The sequence below is a fragment of the Pelobates fuscus genome, chromosome 7, assembly GCF_036172605.1.
Source record: "Pelobates fuscus isolate aPelFus1 chromosome 7, aPelFus1.pri, whole genome shotgun sequence".
Taxonomy (NCBI): domain Eukaryota; kingdom Metazoa; phylum Chordata; class Amphibia; order Anura; family Pelobatidae; genus Pelobates; species Pelobates fuscus.
The window spans coordinates 47,866,153-47,890,228 of record NC_086323.1 but is presented as its reverse complement, the minus strand read 5'-3'; the positions used below and the strand labels follow the sequence as shown (position 1 = coordinate 47,890,228).

The following is a 24,076-nucleotide window of genomic DNA, read 5'->3' as shown; positions in this document are numbered from 1 at the left end:
GTAAACCATAACATTGACTTTGCCATATAGTTATTGGAGGTGAGAATGCAAGCGGCTCGGGACCCAGCAACTCTGCTAAAAGGGGAGTAAACCATTTAAGAGTAATGCAGGACCCGCCGCCCGAAGTGGTTATGGTGTCTATAGTGTCCCTTTAATAAATTCATTTTCTTAGAATATCCAATATACAGATGAAGGGAAATGCCACCCTACTTTAATCTCAATTCTACAGCAACAGAGGAAAGAAACAAACACGAGAATGAGAAGAATGTACTAATGGCACTATGTGAATTAAAGCGAATCTTTCTTGGAATGTTGGGAGGTATGCTCGGTTCCGGCCCCCATGGCTTAGTTTGTGATATTTTCTTTCACAGTAAAGTAAAGAAGAAGAAGAAGAAGAAGAAGAAGAAGAAAGCTTGATAACCGTTTGACATGTCACTTTTGCCTCTCCCCAGGTTTACAACATTATGATTAATCCCATCTTCCCTCCTTCCAAATTCTTTGTGCTTGGTTAGCATTTCTGGCAGTCCAACCCATGACCCCACCTGGGGGAGTGCCTGGAACAGAACAATATCAATGAAATTAGGAATAATCTCTTGAATCGTTTTCTGAGCAATCTTTATTCATTGCCTAATTTGTGAACCAAAACAACACCTAGAATTTATGCTTGCTCCACTTTTTCTTTAAATGCATCCATTCACACTGAGGGAATTATCGGTGGTGCCGCTGGTGTGGCTGCACCAGGCCCCGCACGCTAAAGGGGGGCTAACTTCACAATTAGGGACACTCAATGGGCGTCTCTGATCAGTGGATTGGTGAGTCGCCACAGACGCTTACAGAGTGCTGCGGGGAGGGTGTCTGTATATGTTTGTTTCTTTATAGGTGTGCTTGTATATGTGTGTGGCATTGTGTATGAATGTCAGTATGTGTATTTGTATGTGTAACGGTGTTTGTATGTATGTGTATTGCTGCATCTGTGTGTATCTATGTGTATGTGTGTCTGTATGTATGTGTCTACATAACACAAGATACTGTGAGCAGAACCAACACTACAAGTAACTCTGTGTCAATGTGCTCCTTTAGCGTAAATAGACCCTCTTTTCTGTTCCTTTGAGGTCCATATTTGCGCTTTCTCTATATCTCACCTCCTCTAGATTTTAAGCTCATTTAAACTGGGCCTCATTAACCTCTCATTCCTCTTAACATTTGCATTAGTTTAGTTTGCTTCATTTGCTAATATATACCTACACTATGATTGTGCAGCACTGAGAAGTATGTTGGTGTTATACAAATGCCAATAATAATATACAGATCCCAGCTTAACTAGAAGAATTTGGCTGTGCCTGACCCAGGATCAAATGAAACCACTTTGTTTGGGTAAACCCTCCCCAGCACAGTCAACATCTCATGCACCTGTAACCTCAGATAATGAATCCATATCAGCAGGATATTAGACATACAGCCCTCCCCTCCCCTAACCCTTTGAGTGCCAGAAGATTTGTATGTGTTATAAAGCAATGTCACTTTTCTCATCGAATCCCTTTTATACATAAATCCCGTTAAATATTCTATAAAAGAGGTAGATAAAATGCACCTTTTCACTTGTGCAAACTGCAAAGCTAGCCACAGGCAGACATTCCTGTTAGAAACTTTGCTGATCATCATGGAGTGATACTTGCTGATTAACCCAACTTTCCAGGCTATTAAATTTAGTTAAAATGTCAGCTCTAGTTCTGACAGCACATCTGAGCTTTAAGGTTCTCCTTATAATGAACACGTTGCCTATAGCTAGAATTGAGGTGTTTTTGGGTGCTCGGCTCAGCTGATTCGAAAACATTCTAGGAATAAGTAGAAATAGGTTCACGAGATAGTATGAAGCAAGAACATCCTACGTTGAGGTGCAAAGTTTTGCAACACAATTACCTGGGTGAGAGTATTCTAAACAGTCACCTCTCCCAGCCCAGGCTCCGCCTTAAATACAATGACTCAAACTAGAATTACAGGTAGATGTACACCCAGAGCAGGAAACACAATGGAAGGAATCTCTGTGCCAACCATGGAGGAGACACTTGGGGTGGATATTGATATTGAGACCCTCATAGATGAGTTTGAATATATCCCTGGCCACTTTCACTTGGAAATGAACCTCAACTTTGAATCCTGCACCCCAGTTCAGTTTAGAAGAAGAGACATTAAACTGAAGAGAGATGCATTGCAATTTCAGCTGGAGTCCGACTCCAGTTTCCTGCAGCTTGCAGTCCGGAACCTGCTTGGAGTCTTCTCGTTCTACTTGGACGAGGTGGACAGCGCAAAGGAAATATTTGTCAGCGTCACCCAGGAGGAACCCAACAATTTAAATGCCTGGGCTAACTTGGCATATGTGTACGACAGGCTAAATATGGAGGATCAAGCTTCGGAATGCACCGATAAAGTGTCCCATCTCATGGGCCTGGAGGAAGAGGATGGGAACAGTAAGGGCCACCGGCTGAGGGCAGCTCGCTGCTTGGCAGAGCAAGGCTACGCTCATGCCTTCGATGTTGGGTTGCTGAACGATGACGACAATATGGAGAAACTGATTGCTGGCATCAGTTTGTTTGAAAAGGCCCTTGCCTATGGCAAACAAGAGGTGAGTCCAGAAAAATTATAAAAAGAAATATATACAACAATCTGAATCTGTAGTGTGACATGCTGATACAACCACAATTATACGACTAAATGGAGCCACATGTTTGAAGTACAGCTATGTAACCATATACGCTGCAGGCACATCAGTTAGACATTTAATGAAATGAAACTATATATAGAAACATAGAATGTGACGGCAGAACCATTCGGCCCATCTAGTCTGCCCAATTTTCTAAATACTTTCATTAGTCCCTGGTCTTGTCTTATAGCTAGGATAGCCTTATGCCTATCCCACGCATGCTTAAACTCCTTCACTGTATTAACCTCTACCACTTCAGCTGGAAGGCTATTCCATGCATCCACTACCCTCTCCGTAAAGTAATACTTCCTGAGATTATTTTTAAACCTTTGCCCCGCTAATTTAAGACAATATAATGCAGTAGTTTGAAGGTAGTAGCACAATGTATTGCAAGTACCAGCTCAGTGCTCAATGCTCTGGCATTCAAAGGGTAAAAAAAAAAAACACATTGGCGCAAGCCAGGCCTGAGTTACATGTCTGACAGTGGCTTGAAGACAGAAACAAAAGTAAAAGTGTTAATAATACATAATTATGGAAAGGGTAGTAGATACAAGAAATAGCTGCCCAGCAGAAGCAAATGCAGTTCTGAAATTCCAGAATACTAGGATTGTGCCTGGGAGCAGTAATAGCAAGGTAATGTGTAATATCAATGGATTTAAACCCATAAGGATCTGAGACATGCTAAGCATCTCAGGTTATAAATGGAAAGGTGTACCCACTGGCATTTAAATGGTTAATCGCTTCTTTCTTATACCACCGAACTTGTTAGTCTTCTGTCAAACTTATTTTGTTATTTATCAGTTCTTATATGGCGCTCTTTGCCAAAGAGCTGTACAGTTTAAGCAAAGGTACAGTGGTAATTATACAAACCGGGCGCATATGGCACAGTTGATATGTGACAGGCGATGTCTACAATCAGAACCCAGGACATACTTGAAAACAAGAGAAATCTCAATGTATCTCTCCTGGTAAAATATTTTATAGATGAAATAGAACTTGCTGTATTCAGGGACGTGTGACATTGCATTGATTACAATTGTATAAATAGGGCTATTCACAAATGTGGAAATTGTCAGGAATTCAAAGTGAATTGAAAATGAATTGACATTTTTAGGCTACAACATTCTGATTGAAAAAAACTCTTGTTTGCAGCACAGCTATTCTATTTTGAGCTAAACTCACTTTGTATTGACACTTTAATGATAATCCCAGTCGGTGTTCGCACTTAGTCTGTTTTTACACACAAATCCGTCCCACTCCCTCATCTAACATGCCTGTAGCTAATTATCACTGCACCTTATCACATGTGAGCACTTGGTATGCAGAATATAATGTACACTGTGCCAATGGGGGAAAAAAATAAAACCTTGTTCCTGCTACATTATGTACACTCCGTGTCACTGTAGGACCCTTAATGTGCTCCTTTTTTTCCAGTAAAAAAAAAAATTAGTCACTTTTCAAATGGTCTGCTTTATTAGTGAGACCACTAGGCTAAGACATCTTAATCCCAGAACTTTCATTCACTTACTGCACAGGGATAATGAAAAAAGTTATCTGCACTTTATACCTGCTCTATCTGATATAAGGCCCACAGACTGGAGTCATATCATTGCAATATATAGAATACCTTGTGCATTTACTGTAAGAATATTTTAAGAACCTTAAAGAGGGGGGGCGGGGCCTGACCGCCGATCGGATCAGACGCATGTCGTCTGAGCTCCTGCACCAGAACCGGAATATCGGTGCTAATGGCGATCCGATCACAGCTACAGTCCTAACTTTGGACCCACAATAATCACTAGCTGATGCTGAACACGGGGTACCCCTCAAGCTCCGATCCGGATTCAAAGTAACCTGATTGAGGTCTGCGGCCTAGGAAGGCTTGAGCTGGGGTGAGACGGCCGCTCTCCCAGTTCTCCGGTCGGCGCTCCGCTGCCCCGACCCCCCCCCCCCCTTGGACCGGTGGGGGTCATCCCGGTCCCCATGGCAAACCACCGCTACACTTCACCACACTTACCCATCCTGCGGAGAATCGCGGCCTGGACACGGCGCCCTAAGATGGCGGCCGACTGACTGCCTCGTGCACTAGGTAGTGAGGATCAGAGGCGACACAGCAGAGCAGGGGAAGATAACAGCCACTGGAACAGGCTCCTGACATCACCAACATTACTTATTCAATTCCAGTGATTGAACAGGGGGCAGAGACTAACCGGGACCCCCCCGGGCGCTCTTCTCACACCATCTCCTCATTCCTACTTACCAGGCCCTTCCGGGCTGAAGGCCACCGGGGACGCAATCCCGGAGCACCGGCCACTAACGCTGCAGACTCAACACCGCTGGCGGCGACTAAACGCAGGGAACGAGAGAGAAAACCGCGACCTCCTGCCCGAGGACCCAGATACAAGGCCAAGAGGTGCAGGCCTACCAAACAGCCCGGGCTCTGGGGGGGAAACTGCTTGGACGCTGCCCCCAGCCCTCACATCACCCCCTGAGCTGGATACCGACACAGAGCATAAGAGGGACTGAGTCTTTGCTGCACACTGGCGCAAACAGCCACAGTAAACAGGACTAAATACTCACTAATGCCAATCTTGCTTTTGCTCCAGCCCTGCACAGGGCCACGTTCATAGCGAACTGTGATACTTGTACCCTGAAACCGTATAACTGCTCTGGACACACGTTAAAGCAATTGATTCAGTATGTTGGGTATACATGTGAATTATCTGAGCGACTCACCAATAAACGACAGGTTTCGTACCAGCACACACATAGCATGCAACTGATACACGCATACAAATAAAAGGAGCAAAGCCACCTACCTAACCAGCAGACCACAAACATCCACACACACTTGCCGCGCACACGGCAAGCCTATATGGGGGACACCGGGCCAGACCCACATCTCTCACTAGTGTAAACCGCGGGGTGGAGGCCATGGCTCCCTGAGCCTGCCGCTAAGCAATACGACCTGAGCACTTCTACCAAGCACCCAAATCTGAGCATAACGTTTAAGCGCACTATATTAGCTGGTATACCTAGCCTAACATACTCATATCTGCAGATAAACCACTGAGGCATCTTAGATTGTCAACTACATGTAATAGCATACTTAATGTAATTTCTACTGCATGTCATGACCACTTAGACCAGCAGTTACTGTGTATAAAATGTATGCCTGTCACTTAGCATGTCTCCTGCGTAGGTATGCATAGTCAAGCAAAACCAGGTCCACGTCTAGACCTTAAAGCGAGGACACTACGTAAATCTCAAGCCACTGTTATTAATCGAATGTTATCTTTAATGTAATATCAAAAAAAAGTGCATTGTCTATTTACTACCCACTGTACCTAATGTCTAGAAATCAACGTATGGATTGCCGTTGGGGTACCATGTGTAAGCCTGTAACCATTATAAGCACTGCAAAAAAAAAGAATAAAAAAAAAAAGAGGGGGGTCGGTGATTACGCTTTTATTTAGAACTTTGCTACGGAATAGCACCGGTCTTGCCTTGATAAATCTCCTGCATTGTTTGTAAATAATCAATACAGTTCTTGCACTGGTGCCAACTGTGTCTATTGTGTAAATAGGTAAATGGTCACTTTATAGATCGTTCAAACATGGCGGATGATGTTGCGAAATCCCATGGTTGGTGGATTACAGTGGTCACAGTCGGATAATGCTAGACGTAGTACACCAAATAGCTGGCTTTAAATGCTAAATGCCACTTTATTTACAATAGGATATATACCACATTTATTAAAGCTAGTTTGCTTTATGGACAGTTTACCTACGAGGCAGAATAATGTCACAATGTTGATTTTACTGGAACAATATGTGCGTAACATGCATGCATGTTTGTTGTACTGTACACTAGATACAGCATATGTCATACCCAGAAATCCAACTGTGTGCTGGACATCAGCTATACCACGTGTCACGCTCAGCAATGCCACAATATACTATAAACCAGCTATACCACGTGTCACGCCCAGCAATGCCACAATATACTATAAACCAGCTATACCACGTGTCACCCCAGCAATGCCACAATATACTATAAACCAGCTATACCACGTGTCACGCCCAGCATTGCCACAATATACTATAAATCAGCTATACCACGTGTCACGCCCAGCAATGCCACAATATACTATAAATCAGCTATACCACGTGTCACCCCAGCAATGCCACAATATACTATAAATCAGCTATACCACGTGTCACGCCCAGCAATGCCACAATATACTATAAATCAGCTATACCACGTGTCACGCCCAGCAATGCCACAATATACTATAAATCAGCTATACCACGTGTCACGCCCAGCAATGCCACAATACTATAAATCAGCTATACCACGTGTCACGCCCAGCATTGCCACAATATACTATAAACCAGCTATACCACGTGTCACCCCAGCAATGCCACAATATACTATAAATCAGCTATACCACGTGTCACGCCCAGCAATGCCACAATATACTATAAACCAGCTATACCACGTGTCACGCCCAGCAATGCCACAATATACTATAAATCAGCTATAGCACGTGTCACGCCCAGCATTGCCACAATATACTATAAACCAGCTATACCACGTGTCACCCCAGCAATGCCACAATATACTATAAATCAGCTATACCACGTGTCACCCCAGCAATGCCACAATATACTATAAATCAGCTATAGCACGTGTCACGCCCAGCAATGCCACAATATACTATAAATCGGCTATACCACATGTCACGCCCAGCAATGCCACAATATACTATAAATCAGCTATAGCACGTGTCACGCCCAGCAATGCCACAATATACTATAAATCGGCTATACCACATGTCACGCCCAGCAATGCCACAATATACTATAAATCAGCTATAGCACGTGTCACGCCCAGCAATGCCACAATATACTATAAATCGGCTATACCACATGTCACGCCCAGCAATGCCACAATATACTATAAATCAGCTATACCACGTGTCACGCCCAGCAATGCCACAATATACTATAAATCAGCTATACCACGTGTCACGCCCAGCAATGCCACAATATACTATAAATCAGCTATAGCACGTGTCATGCCAGCAATGTCACAATATACTATAAACCTGCTATACCACGTGTTATGCCCAGCAATGCCACAATATACTATAAACCAGCTATACCACGTGTCACCCCAGCAATGCCACAATATACTATAAATCAGCTATAGCACGTGTCATGCCAGCAATGTCACAATATACTATAAACCTGCTATACCACATGTTATGCCCAGCAATGCCACAATATACTATAAACCAGCTATACCACAATATACTATAAACCAACTATACCACGTGTCATGCCCACCAGTGCTGGTTTATGCAATGCGTTCTATAAGAATTTTAACGTTGTGTCCATAAAGTCTTTATGAGTTCTTCTGCATTTGGGGGTGAAATGGATCAATGTAAATAAAACCTTAAAAAACTAAGTTGAGAATTGTATAACTCATGTCCAACTGTAAGCCCATCAGAGCACATTTTCAAAGTCGCTTAGGGAGGAGGAAGAGTAAACATTATAAACAAGATAAGAATTTATGGCATAATCAAGCCCATGTAATGAGGGTGTGTAGCTCCCGCTCAGTTTATGTAAAAACATATTGAAACATTAACAAACTACATTGTTTCCAATGGACTATTGCAAAACATTTTGTGTGAAGTACTATGTATTACATTCTTACACATTCAGCATTATTCACAAAACAGGGTTATTTCAATGCAAGTGTAGCAAAAAACAAAAAAAAAATTAAAAGTCAGGGCAATTCAGAGGCCATGTTTATTAAAATGACTTAAACGTACTCAGAATTGGAACCCATCCAAATCAGTTAAACTATATGCAGCCCCAGTCACATCTCCCCTGGCGGTTTAATTTTCAATCAGATGTGACAACACAATTGAACACAATTGAAGCAGTCTGTGTACAAAGCAAGAGATAAAAGAAATTCTAAATTAAACAGACTGTGTAATAAAGGATTTATAAAATCCTGGCCATATCACAAGAAAGCATTCCCATATTGAAAAATGGGCATGTCAACTTAGTTATCATTGGCAGAGCGCTTCTGGAGCACTCTTATATTGGTGGAACACCATACCATGAAACTTGAGATCTGAACGAGGACAGGTGGAGAAGAGTTCAAATTCAGGACTGTATTGTCCTATCTGGGACTGCTGGGAGGTATATGGCAACACAACATAAGCAGCAGGGGAAGGGTTAATAATGGGTGCACACACACCCATCAGCTTAAAAATAATTTGGAGATGCAGTGGTAGTCTAAAGCTTGCACCCTCCTTCTCAATGGTTGTCATGTGAAGGGTTAACATGAAATGATGGGATCTAATGGAGCCAAATATTGTGGATTTATTTTTCACATTATATTTATTTTTGAACAGACAATAACTAAGGACAAGGGTTAAAGACTAAGGGGGTATGGAGCGCAGCAGGAACAGAAATTATGGTTGACGACACGGAGAGGCCTATGTATGTTAAAAAGCTGAATCCCTGCATCATTATTTGCAATATGTTTCCATACACAGATGGAAGTATCCCGAGACTTGTGTGTAGACGTTTAAATAAAGGTGTGTTCCACAGCAAACACCAATTACATCCTGGATTTATCTGCAACGGTTAAGGATACACATGTATAAGATATAAATCTGTCTCCCATAACAGGGCAAACAGGAAATCTAAAGATTTGGAGAGAAAACAAATCTTTAATCTGGTTGTGGATGTTTTTGCAGAATTTTCCTTTTAACATAGTCCATAAATATTCTTCTTTAACACCAGTACTTCTTGTACTTACACTTTGCCAATGTACCACACACACACACAAAAAGTTGACGTCTCTATTAGCATGTTTTTCAGACAATACGGTTTATCATACATTACCAGAAGTATGTGTTTTATTAACAAGCATCTTATGTTTCAGATTCCGGTGGAAGAAAAGAGAAGCTGGTTCTTTACAATGGCGTCCATCTATATAAGGTATATACATTTCCCAGTTCAATATATTCAGTCTACATTGACCAATCCGAGACCGCTCATCCCTCATCCAGACTAAATACAGGGTATTTTAATCAAGCATGGAATTATAGGCAGTTGACAAATTAAGATATAATTAACTAGACCAGGCATAGGTAACCTTTGATACTCCAGTTGTTTTGGATTACACCTCCCATGAACAGTAAAGGAGGAGACTATATTTAACCCCTTAAAGGGAAACTCCAGTGCCAGGAAAACTATCCGTTTTCCTGGCACTGGAGGGTCCCTCTCGCTCCCACCCCCCAATCCCCGGTTACTGAAGGGGTGAAAACCCCTTCAGCCACTTACCTGAGGCAGCGGCAATGTCCCTCGCCGATGTCTCCTCCTCCTGTCTATTGCGTCGGCCGGTGGGTGAGACTGATCCCGCCCACCGGCCAATGAAACCTAATGCGCATGCGCGGTAATGCCGCGCATGCGCATTACGTCTCCCCATAGGAAAGCATTGAAAAATAATTTCAATGCTTTCCTATGGGGTTTTGAGCGACGCTGGAGGTCCTCACACAGCGCAAGGACGTCCAGCGATGCTCTAGCACATGTTTCCTGTGCTATGGACCAGGAAGTGACCTCTAGTGGCTGTCTAATAGACAGCCACTAGAGGTGGAGTTAACCCTGCAAGGTAATTATTGCAGTTTATGAAAAACTGCAATAATTACACTTGCAGGGTTAAGAGTAGTGGGAGTTGGCACCCAGACCACTCCAATGAGCAGAAGTGGTCTGGGTGCCTGGAGGTAATTCACCTCTTAATATTAAATGCACTCCCCCTTATTATATATCATTTTATTCAGGGGAAACAGGGCTTTCATTTAATATCAAATATTTGGCTATGAAACATAATTTAACATGAAAATAATGGGAGAAAATAAGAAATGTTATTTTTTTAGTTCTACATGACATTTTAGCTGTCAATGTCATAATATTGTTTGCTTTTACTGCAATAAAATACACATATTTGTATTCAGCGATGTCTCACGTGTAAAACAGTACCCCCTATGTACAGGTTTTATGGTGTTTTGGGAAGTTACAGGGTCAAATATAGCATGTTACATTTGAAATTGAAATTCGCCAGATTGGTTACGTTGCCTTTGAGACTGTATAGTAGCCCAGGAATTAAATTTACACCCATAATGGCAAACCATTTGCAATAGTAGACAACCCAAGGACTGCAAATGTGGTATGTCCAGTCTTTTTTTTAGTAGCCATTTGGTCACAAACACTGGCCAAAGTTAGCGTTGGTATTTGTTTGTGTGTGAAAAATGCAAAAACCGCCAATTTCGGCCAGTGTTTGTGACTAAGAGGCTACTTAAAAAGACTGGACTTACCCCATTTGCAATACCTTGGGTTGTCTACTATTGCAAATGGTATGCCATCATAGGGGTAATTTTCATTCTTGGGCTACCGTAGGGTCACAAAGGCAACGTAAGCAATCTGGCGAATTTTAATGTTAAAGAAATGAAACACAAACCTTATATTTGACGCTGTAACTTTTCTCCCTGGGAGTCCCCCCCCCCCCCCAACCGCGATCCCACGCCGGCGACCCGGTAAGTAAAAAAAAAAACTGAGGGCGTTTAGAGCCGCTTAAAAAAAGGACGTAATTGTACACCCTCCGGTCTTAAAGGGTTAAAAGAATAAAAACTACAACAACAAGAGGACATAGTCTTAAATTAGAGGGGCAAATGTTTAAAAACAACATCAGGAAGTATTACTTTACTGAGAGGGTAGTGAATGCATGGAATAGCCTTCCAGCTGAACTGGTATAGGTTAACACAGTGAAGGAATTTAAGCATGCGTGGGATAGGCTATCCTAACTATAAGAGAAGGCCAGGGACTAATGAAAGTATTTAGACAATTGGGCAGACTAGATGGGCCGAATGGTTCTTATCTGCCGTCACATTCTAAGTTTCTATGATGCTTTGCCAGCATTAAGGGCATAAGAGCATTATGGGGGATGTAGTCCACAACATCTGAAGTGCTGAAGGTTGCCTACCACTGAACTAGACTGTGGTGGGGACTTCCTGGTGGTGAAAAGCTGTCTTTCCATCCATTTTGTTGCTTTTCTGAGGGGTTGTTGATAAGACATAGACGGTTGGTGGTTCCTGAGACCAAATTGGGGAAGACGTTTTGTGTTATTTCCTTCTATATTCAAACAATATCATAATACAAATTTCTAATTTTTGACACGATACACACATTCAACCTTTCTGTTGCAAAGATAACGACTATTACAGAAAATAATACAAACTGTTTTTATACTTCTTTCAGGATGGATGGATTATTCTTAAACAAAAATGAAGATGAAAATAATAGGCTCCTGTTTTTTAACAAGACCCTGATGTTGCTAAGAGAATCTGTGAAGTCCACAAATTGTCAGTACAGAGGTAATGTATATTCCACTCTTAGCCTGGTAGCCATGGTGTGTACACTGATAAAAACAGGTTTGAAGGACAAAGAACCTTGTAGTTGCCATTGATCGATTTTACAATAAGGTGACATCTAGGGAACTCTGAAATTGATTCTGTAGATAATTTCGGCTTTGTCTACAAAGATTTAATACAGTTTCAGTCTAGATATTGGGCTGTGCCCAAAGGGGGTGTCTGTGTGGGGGCTGTTCGTATTATTTGTATGAGGGGAGGGTTATTGTGCATTTCTGTGTATATCTAGCAGTGTGGGTGGCTTCCCTGGGTTCCAGTGGGGGCCAGGTACAGGTCAAGGACAGGAGCTCCAACAGCAGCTGCAGGCTGCTCTACTCCAGTGTGGATTCCCATTCACAAGTGCTGGGAGGAAGTGATCTGAGATCCCTTCTTCTACGTGCTGCAATGCATAAATTGAGGATTGTCCTTCACCATCTTTTTGTATTAGCCGATATCTGAAGTTTCACTGGGACTCCTGATAGGCCAGAGCCTGTTTGGCTCTAGCAGCCTTGAGTGCCGTGCAAAGACACCTCGAGTGCCGTGCATGGCACTCGTGCCATAGGTTGCCTACCCCTGGTCTAGTTCAAGGGTTCCCAATTAATTTTTCTAGTGGAACCCTTTGACATAGTGTACCAACATCATGGAACCCTCCCAAACATTTTGCGCCATAGCACAAATCTTTAAGTTAAGAGAGTGTACAATTCTCTTTTTTGGCAAATTTCTACAGATAGTAAACAGATTGTAGTACTTAGTAGAAGGTGTGATTCCGTGTGTATAGTTGGCGTTTGTATATAATTTTAGCATTGTAACACCGGGGTGTGTTTGTATGTTATGCTTGCATTTACGTGCAGTGGAGTGTTTGGATGTAGTGTTGGATTTTAACTGCGGATGTACATTTATGTGTAGTATTGGTGTTTGAGTGAAGGGTGTGTTTGTATATAATTTTAGAGTTGGAGTTCAGGGGTGTATTTGCATATCATGTTTGTGTTTACAAAGGTGTGTCTGCATGTTGTGTTGGTGTTTGCTGGAAAACATACATATTAACAAGCACACTGACATACAGATACACATAGTGGCACATACACACGCTGACATACTGACACACCGATCCCCACACACAGATACACACACTCAGATACACTGGCACATGCACACACTGATATACACAGATACACACACAGCCTTAAATACACCCATAAACACACACTGTCATATACACTCACACATATACACATAGTGGCAGATAAACACCGCCACACACACTCGGATACACACTCTGACAGATGCACTGACAAACAGATGCACACACAAATACACACACTGGCACAAAGATATACACACACACATACTGGCACAAAGGTATACCCACATACTCAAATACATGCACACATTGACAAACAGATGCACATACACAACACAAAATCTATTTCTAAAAGAAATAAAAAGGAAAGCCATCAAGGACACATTTCTAAAGTAAAAAAAAATCAATTTATTTGCAATAGCAACTGTATTTCAAAGGATAGCCGCTCAGAGAATACATTTGTCACAAGTCTTAGCAATGCGACCCCCTACATTCAGTCTACGCCATCACATAGAAGTACAATATCAGAGACCTCTAAGCAATGCAAAGGCATGGGTTTTGGGGCACATATATTCTTATGAGGTAATGCTAAAAAAAAAATGTCTAATGTGTTTCTTCTTTATAGTGGTCACAACATTAGCAATAGCCAAAATAAAATCTCACCAATAGATGACTTCTTCATAACCAGTACAGGGGGTAAGGGGAAGGCCTTGGGGCATTTCAAAATCATGTCAGAAATTCATGTACTTTTGAAATCCAGTAATTCAACCTTTTCTCTGTTTAGCTGGAGAGGGCGAGCCTGCAACATACTGTAAATGACTTTCATATTTTTCAAGATTTACATTTTTATCAGAATGTTAAGAGTCAGCAAAAGGAATAAAGGAGATCATGTGTATTTATCATCATAAAGACTTCTTAGTGTGATGCTCGGTACGAAGAATTGCAGAAAACGGGTCAAACCGGTTCTCTGTATTTACTTTCCCCAGTAGCACTTAATGCATAACTGCACCCCAGCTATTACTGACAAAATGCTATAGGCTACTAGGGCAGACGACATTCCACATTTTCAGTTAATATGGTGGCCGTCATAAGGTACAACAAGGATCTACGGGTTAACATTTGGAAGGTCTGACTTCAGCAACGGTGAAGACTGAATTGTCAACTAATTGATACAATTCTGTTATAAGTCAGCCAAAAAAATTGGAAATTGGTTGACAGTTTGACTGTTGTATCAAAATTTTAATTTACGTTTCTTATAGGTAAAAAATGTAAGCATATATATCTGTTATTACTATTTGCACTTTTTGATTTGATCTGTGTATAGAATAATCTAAGCAGACTTGCTAATGCCATCGTAGCAGTACATCTGAATTGTAAAAAAACTGCCGCAATATCTTTTTAAGAAACACTTTTGCTATTTGAGTTCATCTGAGTTTATAACAGAGCTCCACAGTAAAAAAATAAAAACCTCAAAGTAACGTGTTTAAACTACAATAAATGTGTTTTAAAATCGCTCAATCGCTATGCAAATAAGTGTTCTTTTTCTAAATTACATTTTCATTTAGTAAATTATTAGTAAGTCTCCTAATATTTCTCAGAATAGCCCTGCCCATGGCCACGTCTTACCTCTAAAATTAAAGTGTCCCCCTTTGTCCATTTTAACCCCTTAAGGACCAATCTTCTGGAATAAAAGGGAATCATGACATGTCACGTGTCCTTAAGGGGTTAAACGTTGAGATGTATAAATGCGGACTACGTATATTGCTCTGTGCAGATGTAGAGTGACTAGATATCCACAGATTCATACAATGCACTGCTCTATGCAAATATGGACACTTGCAAGGTACACACTTTATTGGACAAATATAAAGAATGAGATGAATGTCCAGTTTATGTATTGCTATTAATTTGGATAACAGCTCTGTGTGTATAAGATAAGTTCACACGCAGTACTCACCATGCACAGAAACACAGATCACATGACCGCTAAGCCAAACCTGATGTTCGCTAGAACTCTCCTGATATATACAATTTTTTTTTAATTCATTGCCATTATTTTTCATTCCCTGTATTTTCAATATAACCACGCAATACTGTTTATTTCCCCCCACCTTGCCATGGTTTCTATTTCGGAGAAGCCAAATGGCTGTCTAAAAAGTGTGATAGATGCATGCCACATCAGCCGCAGTACCAAAGATTTTTTTTGTATTGTTGGTATATGTTGATCAATGCCAGGTAACTAATATACACATGCATTTGTTTATGAAGACATCAATGAACAAACCAGTTGTTCTTCTGTTGCAGCTTTAGCCTGGTGCTATGTTGGTATGATGCTCGAAAAACAGCACAGCTTTCCTACTACACCTATGGGAATTCATGACTGCGGATATACTGGAACAGACCCCTTGGACTGTTTTGGCAAGGTACTATAAACATTGTTAATCCGAAAGAACACTTTGTCATAAACAGTCACCATGATCTGATTTAACTTTTACTTATTTAAGAAATAGTAGAAATGTTTCAAATGGTCACAAAGGGGATCTGCCATATTTTATTCTAAATATACTAATGTCCTGACAGGTTGTGTTCGGTTTTCAAATTTTGTATTAATGCAAATGCATAAGATATATATATATATATATATATATATATATATATATATATATATATATAACCTTGGGCATTGCTTCCTGTTTGCAAAAGGTTAACACTGCAGCTTTAAGACAGCCCATCAAAGGAATAGTTTCAGCACAAATTTTAATGAAGCACTGTACTTTTATCCAATTGCCCAAAGTGTACAAAGCAACATTTTAATCAATACTACGTTTTTTTGTCAAACATGACAAAGACCATAGTAGTGATCAAAACGCGTTGTGTGTGTGTGTACACTTTGGGCAACTGTATAAAAGAACAGTGCTTCATTAAAGGGGGGCATTTCACCCCCGGCCCTCCCAAGCCAAGCATGCTCTTGGAAGAACATTATCTTCTATCTAAACATTGCGCTAGCGCTTTTGCTAGCAAATGTATAGCCTGGGAAAAAATCCTATTTAAATAATTTTTTTTTCTCCCACCTGTCAATCAATTCTTTGGCATAGACTCTATGCCAAAGAATTGATAGGAAGGGAGACCAACAGGGACCTCTTACAGGCACTCCTTCTGCTCTCCACTTAGAGCAATAACAGCGCATGCACTGTGGTTGCTTTGGTAACTCCCTAGTCGGTGCTTCTAACTTGTATATGAACTGAGTCAAGGACGCCACTCCATTCAGACGCTGAATGTTGGCAATGAAGTCAGTATGTTGGTGTCATGGAGGTTTGCCCTGCTTGGGGAAGCTACACCCACCTCTGTACAGAGACTGTGGCGGTAAAGTTAAGGGTAAGGTAAGGTTTCCTTTAAGAACGTGCTGGAACTATTTCTTTCTTTTGGATAATGTTACTGGTTTTTGTAGAACAGAGTTCTACGCACCCTATTGGTCTTTTGGTGCCTGCAGCTGCAAACAGCTTCACTAAGCTGGAGCTACAGGATGAGTATTGCTATTTATAATTTTTGCATTATTTTTAATACATTGTCCATATTATGCATTCAAAAATAGGGGGTAATTTCACCCCTTACTTTCCCTTTAATGGTCTGCCTCTGCTGCAATATGTGAAATCCTATTACAGGTCAGTCAACTACTAAATTGCACATATTGAATTGCATGCACAGTGTGTACACTGAGGGGCAGGCTTAGAGCTGCAATTCTAAGGCTATTTAAGGCAGAATACTGGTTATATAATCACCTTCATCATACCCCTTTAAGTGATAAGTCAGCCAATTTTATGCAGTTGACAAGGTCTCGTACAAGTAAGCAAATAAATGTAATCCATATGTTATGCTAAGCACATCATTAGCACATTTATAGAATACGTTTCAATCTTACCTCTTCTTCCTGGGTAAAGCAGTGAAAAGCACTAGAAGGATTGATCTCTGAAAACAATATTGGTGTCCAGTGGTACAGAGATATAAACGGTCAATGGTTGCTAAAGCTTTAGTTTATCTATATTGCAAAAAAGGAAAATAAGAATTTTTTTTTTGTGCAAATCATAAGCTATAAATAATGTATATTTGTTGTTTTACACAGGCAATAGAGATTGCAAAAAATGATCCTCTTATACTGAACCGGTTAGCAAAGATCTTTCATTTCCTGGGGAAGCAAGAGATGGCCACTGGGTTATGCAATATGGCACTTGATGTTCTTCAAGACCCAAAACTGAACTGGCAGGCCTATGGCACACGGGCACAGGTAAACGTGCACCAGCATCTTAATATATATCCTTTCCACATTATTTTCCACACATCGATTTCCTTCGAATGCTATGGTCACATTCAGCACAGAAAAAAAACAAAAAAACACCACATACGCAAAGGGCCAAGATCATCCGTCAGGGTTATATATTTCTAGTTATTATTGGCTACCGCAGGTATTCACAAAATACAAAGAGTTATTCTTAAAAACACAAAGAACAAAAAACACTTTATTTCTTCAGGTTTTTTAAGCCCTTTGCATTTAACCAATCATACCAGGACCATTCTCAACATCTACTCCGGTCTATAACTAAATAAACTGCCGTATTGAGTTAGATGTAGAAAGTAATCCTTAAATATCATGAACATGTGCCGTTTCATTTGTAGAATGCATTCTAAAACATACAAATATGTGGTCTTTTGTTTAAGATATTCATCAGGATGTACATACGAGACTTAGAGCGTGCAAAGATTGGATTAGGAGGCTTACCAGACAGAAAGTTGCTAAATGACGCTAAATCTGACCTGGACAGCATCCTAAATGTGTATCCTTGTCTGAAGACGTACCTAGACATGGGGCAAGTAAGTATAATACGAGCTATACAGGCATGCACGGATTTAAACGAAGAGCAAACAAAATAAAATGAACGCTATTCCCTGACAGTTACTTAGAAATTGAAGTAGCCAATCTGAATTTTCACTTTTTTAATTCTTAATTATAGTTACCTACTGCAACGTTGAGAAAGCGGTGTCTGCATGCCAAATACACAACTCTGGCTGATATGAAGTCTCCTCAGACAGACAGCTGAGCTACAATAGCGGGACATTATTATTATTTATATAGCGCCATCAGATTCCATAGCGCTGTACAATGGGACATAGCTTATTTCACTAAACAGTGAACTGGGCTGTGTTTATACTGCTATGGCTGCTATCAGATTATAGAGTTGATGAAACGAACTGTTCTTGGGTTAAGCATCTTACTACATAAACCCCCAGCAGAGATTTATGGGATAAGAGTCTATTCATGCTTAGAGAGAGGCTTTTTTTTTTTTTAGTTATTTTCTAATTTTTTATTTATCTATACAATGGATTATTTTTGCCCTAGAGTTTCCCTTTAAGTATTTTATCGTTTTCCCTGAAGTTAAATTATGTCTGCATTAAAACATCAAACAGAGCTAATCTGTTAATAGCAAAGGTAAGAAAAGAGATCTGTTATTATAAACAACAAATCTATTATTGGGTTTCCAAGACACTCATCGTCTATTTAGAATTGACAATGTATCTGCTGCCATTCAAGGTTCATAAGCATATATTTGCACATAAAAAATAGAATTCTATAGCTTAGGACATAGACATATAACCAAATCAATCTTTGAAAATGTATAGTGCCAAGAGCAAGACCGGTCTATGGGTTTTTAAATGTTACAGCATAAAAGATGTCACAAGAACCCCAAAATAAATGGAATAATCCTGAGATATAAAATCTCACTACACAGGCTGGTATACAGGGAGTGCATAATTATTAGGCAAGTTGTATTTTTGAGGATTAATTTTATTATTGAACAACAACCATGTTCTCAATGAACCCAAAAACTCAAAAACTTAATATCAAAGCTGAATAGTTTTGGAAGTAGTTTTTAGTTATAGCTATTTTAGGGGGATATCTGTGTGTGCAGGTGACTATTACTGTGCATAATTATTAGGCAACTTAACAAAAAAACAAATATATACCCATTTCAATTATTTATTTTTACCAGTGAAACCAATATAACATCTCAACATTCACAAATATACATTTCTGACATTCAAAAACAAAACAAAAACAAATCAGTGACCAATATAGCCACCTTTCTTTGCAAGGACACTCAAAAGCCTGCCATCCATGGATTCTGTCAGTGTTTTGATCTGTTCACCATCAACATTGCGTGCAGCAGCAACCACAGCCTCCCAGACACTGTTCAGAGAGGTGTACTTTTTTCCCTCCTTGTAAATCTCACATTTGATGATGGACCACAGGTTCTCAATGGGGTTCAGATCAGGTGAACAAGGAGGCCATGTCATTAGATTTTCTTCTTTTATACCCTTTCTTGCCAGCCACGCTGTGGAGTACTTGGACGCGTGTGATGGAGCATTGTCCTGCATGAAAATCATGTTTTTCTTGAAGGATGCAGACTTCTTCCTGTACCACTGCTTGAAGAAGGTGTCTTCCAGAAACTGGCAGTAGGACTGGGAGTTGAGCTTGACTCCATCCTCAACCCGAAAAGGCCCCACAAGCTCATCTTTGGGCTCATCTCAGCCCAAACCAGTACTCCACCTCCACCTTGCTGGCGTCTGAGTCGGACTGGAGCTCTCTGCCCTTTACCAATCCAGCCACGGGCCCATCCATCTGGCCCATCAAGACTCACTCTCATTTCATCAGTCCATAAAACCTTAGAAAAATCAGTCTTGAGATATTTATTGGCCCAGTCTTGACGTTTCAGCTTGTGTGTCTTGTTCAGTGGTGGTCGTCTTTCAGCCCTTCTTACCTTGGCCATGTCTCTGAGTATTGCACACCTTGTGCTTTTGGGCACTCCAGTGATGTTGCTGAAATATGGCCAAACTGGTGGCAAGTGGCATCTTGGCAGCTGCACGCTTGACTTTTCTCAGTTCATGGGCAGTTATTTTGCACCTTGGTTTTTCCACACGCTTCTTGCTACCCTGTTGACTATTTTGAATGAAAAGCTTGATTGTTCGATGATCACGCTTCAGAAGCTTTGCAATTTTAAGCGTGCTGCATCCCTCTGCAAGATATCTCACTATTTTTGACTTTTCTGAGCCTGTCAAGTCCTTCTTTTGACCCATTTTGCCAAAGGAAAGGAAGTTGCCTAATAATTATGCACACCTGATATAGGGTGTTGATGTCATTAGACCACACCCCTTCTCATTACAGAGATGCACATCACCTAATATGCTTAATTGGTAGTAGGCTTTCGAGCCTATACAGCTTGGAGTAAGACAACATGCATAAAGAGGATGATGTGGTCAAAATACTCCTTTGCCTAATAATTCTGCACTCCCTGTAGACAGAGCACAGAAAGGATCGAGCCAGGTTAGAAATTAAGTGTCGTTTTTCCCCTGTGGCCATATGCCGACTTCGAAAATGGTAAAATGTTACAGATATAACATGCATAGAGAAATGTTTAACAAGGAAACTGATAAGTTTCAGGATTAAGATACTGTGAGCCTTTGAGAAGGTACCGGTATATAAAGCAAAGTAGATGTAAGTATTGGTATCACTACAACGCAGGACCTGTTTAAATCTAAAACCTGTGGTCACAACAGATATGGGATAGGAAATACAAAACAGATTTACAATCTGCTAAAGAAGCTGTTAAAGGGAAACTATAGTCACCAGAACAGCTACAGCTTAATGTAGTGGTTCTGGTGGCTATAGCCTATTCCCTGCCTGCATTTTTATGTAAAAACAGCCTTTTCAGAGAAAATGCTGTGTTTACATTGCTGCCTAGTAAAACCTCTAATGACTGTCATTCAAACTTCCAATCGAGGTGCTTCCTGGGTCAGTGCGGTGTGCAGCACTTACATTCAGCGTCTCCACGCTCTGAATGGAGTTGCTAACCGCTCCCCATAGAGATGCATTGATTCAATGCAACTCTATGAAGTTTTGCTGATTGGTGCAGCATTTTGCCACTCATAGCAATAGCCTCTCAGTGCTTTCCTATGGGAAAGCATTGGAGTGGCTTAGATTAGCAAGATTAATTATCTCAGTCATGGAGGCTGGGCCAGCCGCAGCGAGACCGATGCAGCGACTGTGAAAAGGTAAGTTTGAACACCTTTATATATATATAAAAAAAAAAAAACCTTCAGAATTTTGATCAAGAATATAATATTAACACGAGGTAAGTATACTTACAGTATAGCAATACAATTTTACATATATAACCACAGAATAACAATCTTATTGATTAAGTGTGCAATACACGGTGTGGTAGGAACATTTATAATAAATGTAATTATGTAATTAATATAAACGGAGTGAGGCCTAGTAGTGGCCTTAAAGGACCACTACAGTGCCAGGAAAACAAACTCTTTTTCCTGGCACTAAAGGGTCTTTAGCCCCCCCCTCCCCCCCACCCTCATGGCCCCTCTCCCGCCGAACTGAAGGGGTTAAACACTTGCCTTTCTCCAGCGCCGGGCTCTCTCGGCGCTGGGGAACTCTCCTCCCTCTCCCGACGTCAGTGCTCAATGCGCATGCGCGGCAAGAGCCGCGAGCGCATTCAATTAGTCCATAAGAAAGCATTTCTCAATGCTTTCCTATGGACGTCAGCATCTTCTCACTGTGATTTTCACAGTGAGAAGTGCGGAAGCGCCTCTAGTGGCTGTCTCATTGACAGCCGCTAGAGGCTGGATTAACCCTAATGTAAACATAGCAGTTTCTTTGAAACTGCTGTGTTTACAGCTGCAGGGTTAACCCTAGATGGACCTGGCACCCAGACCACTTCATTGAGCTGAAGTGGTCTGGGTGCCTATAGTTGTCCTGTAAGGATGTGGTACAAAAGAGAAGGGAGGAGAGTAGCAACTATGTATTAGCGATTCATGTAACAATTACTTTTGTAGTTTAAACACCTTTTAACTACTTACTGAGGAGGACCAGGAATCAGACTGCTACTCCAGCACTATAGTGTTAGAAATACATTTGTTCTCCTAATACTATAGTGTTCCTTTGACCCTTTGGTCTGGACCCAAAAAGTGCAAGCACTTCATATACATATGGCACCAGGCAATGTATAGGAGGTATGGGATCTGGGATAAAGCGGTACACAGGGCAGAGATGAGAGGCTGGTCCCTGAGTGAAAGTCTATACATCTGTCTACAATTAGGACAGCCCCATGCTTAGAAAGCAGTATTGGCTGAATGTCCTGAATTTACTCTGTCCAATATAAGTGCATCTACAGAAACGCTTGCACTACACTGATTCAAGACATTCATAGTAGCTTTAGTTCTGTCCTGCTGTGCTGTGGAACAAACTTGGGATGGCAAGAGAGAAACCCAATTCAGGATGTTCTGCAGACCACAGGACAGTTGGAAGTTATGCTTTTGCCACATTGAATCTGCCTTCTCCAATGTAGTAGAGACTCCTTTGACACCGAGAAGACACTAATAATGGTGGTTCACAGATTTTCTTTTGTTGTATACTAGAATTCAGTTTACAAATAGATCACCAAGTTAATTTTAAAACTGTACACTGGGTTAAAACAATGTTAAGAACCATACTGTTAAGGCAACAATTCAGAAAGCAATCTGTAGAAAACTCTTAAAAGGTCAGGGATTATATATCCTTAATTGAATACAGGTGACTGATAATGTAATTTAACTTTTTTTCAAGGTGTGCTATTATATGGGGGTGGATGCTGTGCAGGAAACATTCCAAACTGATGAAAATGCCATTAACAATGCCTTGGTGTGCATTGCCAAAGCCACAGAATTCGACCTTGGAGACACCCTACCCGAACTCCAACTGCTCAAGGGAAAGTGCCTGAAAGTTAAAGGTGAAGAACTCAATGCGTTAGAATGTTTTAAACGAGCCATCCAATTGGATTGCAAAGGAACCCAGGGTACGGAGAGCTTCAGGTGCCTCATAGAAACTCTTCTAAGCCTTTACAGCCAGAACAAAATGAATGCCAAGTCTCTGATACAGGAAGTGGAAGTATCGGTAAAAGAGGCCCAAGGAAAATACACCTCAGAGAGCGTTAGTCAGGAGCTGCAGATTGTGTGTCGGAATAACACAGCAGACGTTGTCGAACTCTCCAAGTTAATGATAGGAACTGGTAAAATGGAACTGGTGAAGCTCTTGTTTCAGTCAATGAAGGTGAACCCCAGAAAGCTATCAATAAGCCAACGCTCTTCTTCCATCTAATAAAGTAACCTACTGATTCTTAAACAAGTCCTCAGGCCCACCTAAGGGCCAATATGTGGGGAGAACCTGATCCCAAGTAACCCTGGCAATATCAGTAAAACACAGAATGTTGGTGATCTTCGAAGCCTGGCTTTATAAGAAAATAAGTTACCAACTAACCATTAGTTGATCGCTCAGACCGCAAGATCCAACAACGCAGGTGAGGGGATGAATAGTAATGTAGATATCATTACAGAACATATATATATTCATTGACAGCAATGTTCATTCCTGGACTATATAGTCTCTTATTACTCCATCCCATTAATGTCAGGAAAGAGATAACTGACAAAAAATAAATTGATGATGAGTTCAAATCTGAGCTTCATTATTCTTACAATAAGTTAACGTAGCAGTATAGAGGACTGTCTGGGTTGTGTGCTGGGTATATTTCACTCCTTTCTTTAGCAGGAGACTGTAAAATTACTCGTGGTACCATGGAATGCATATGTAAAGGCTCATGCTGCTTGCAATAACCCATCAAAGGCACGTGTCATTTTATCCTGAAAAGGGAGCCACCGTGCCTCCGTGTGAAGTTTACAAAATGCTCTAGTCACTCAAGGTTTC

At 40.9% G+C, this 24,076-nt stretch overlaps 1 protein-coding gene across 1 annotated transcript; it reads left to right on the top strand.

Moving 5' to 3' along the window:
- The first annotated feature begins 2,015 nt into the window (after positions 1 to 2,015).
- On the top strand, positions 2,016 to 23,876 carry TTC22 (tetratricopeptide repeat domain 22). The gene is made up of 7 exons (XM_063428144.1): positions 2,016 to 2,623; positions 9,668 to 9,723; positions 12,040 to 12,155; positions 15,574 to 15,692; positions 17,390 to 17,551; positions 17,983 to 18,135; positions 22,940 to 23,876. Exons 1-7 carry the CDS (start codon positions 2,030 to 2,032, stop codon positions 23,468 to 23,470), a joined length of 1,731 nt encoding a protein of 576 aa, XP_063284214.1. The 5' UTR covers positions 2,016 to 2,029; the 3' UTR covers positions 23,471 to 23,876.
- The last annotated feature ends 200 nt before the right edge of the window (positions 23,877 to 24,076 follow it).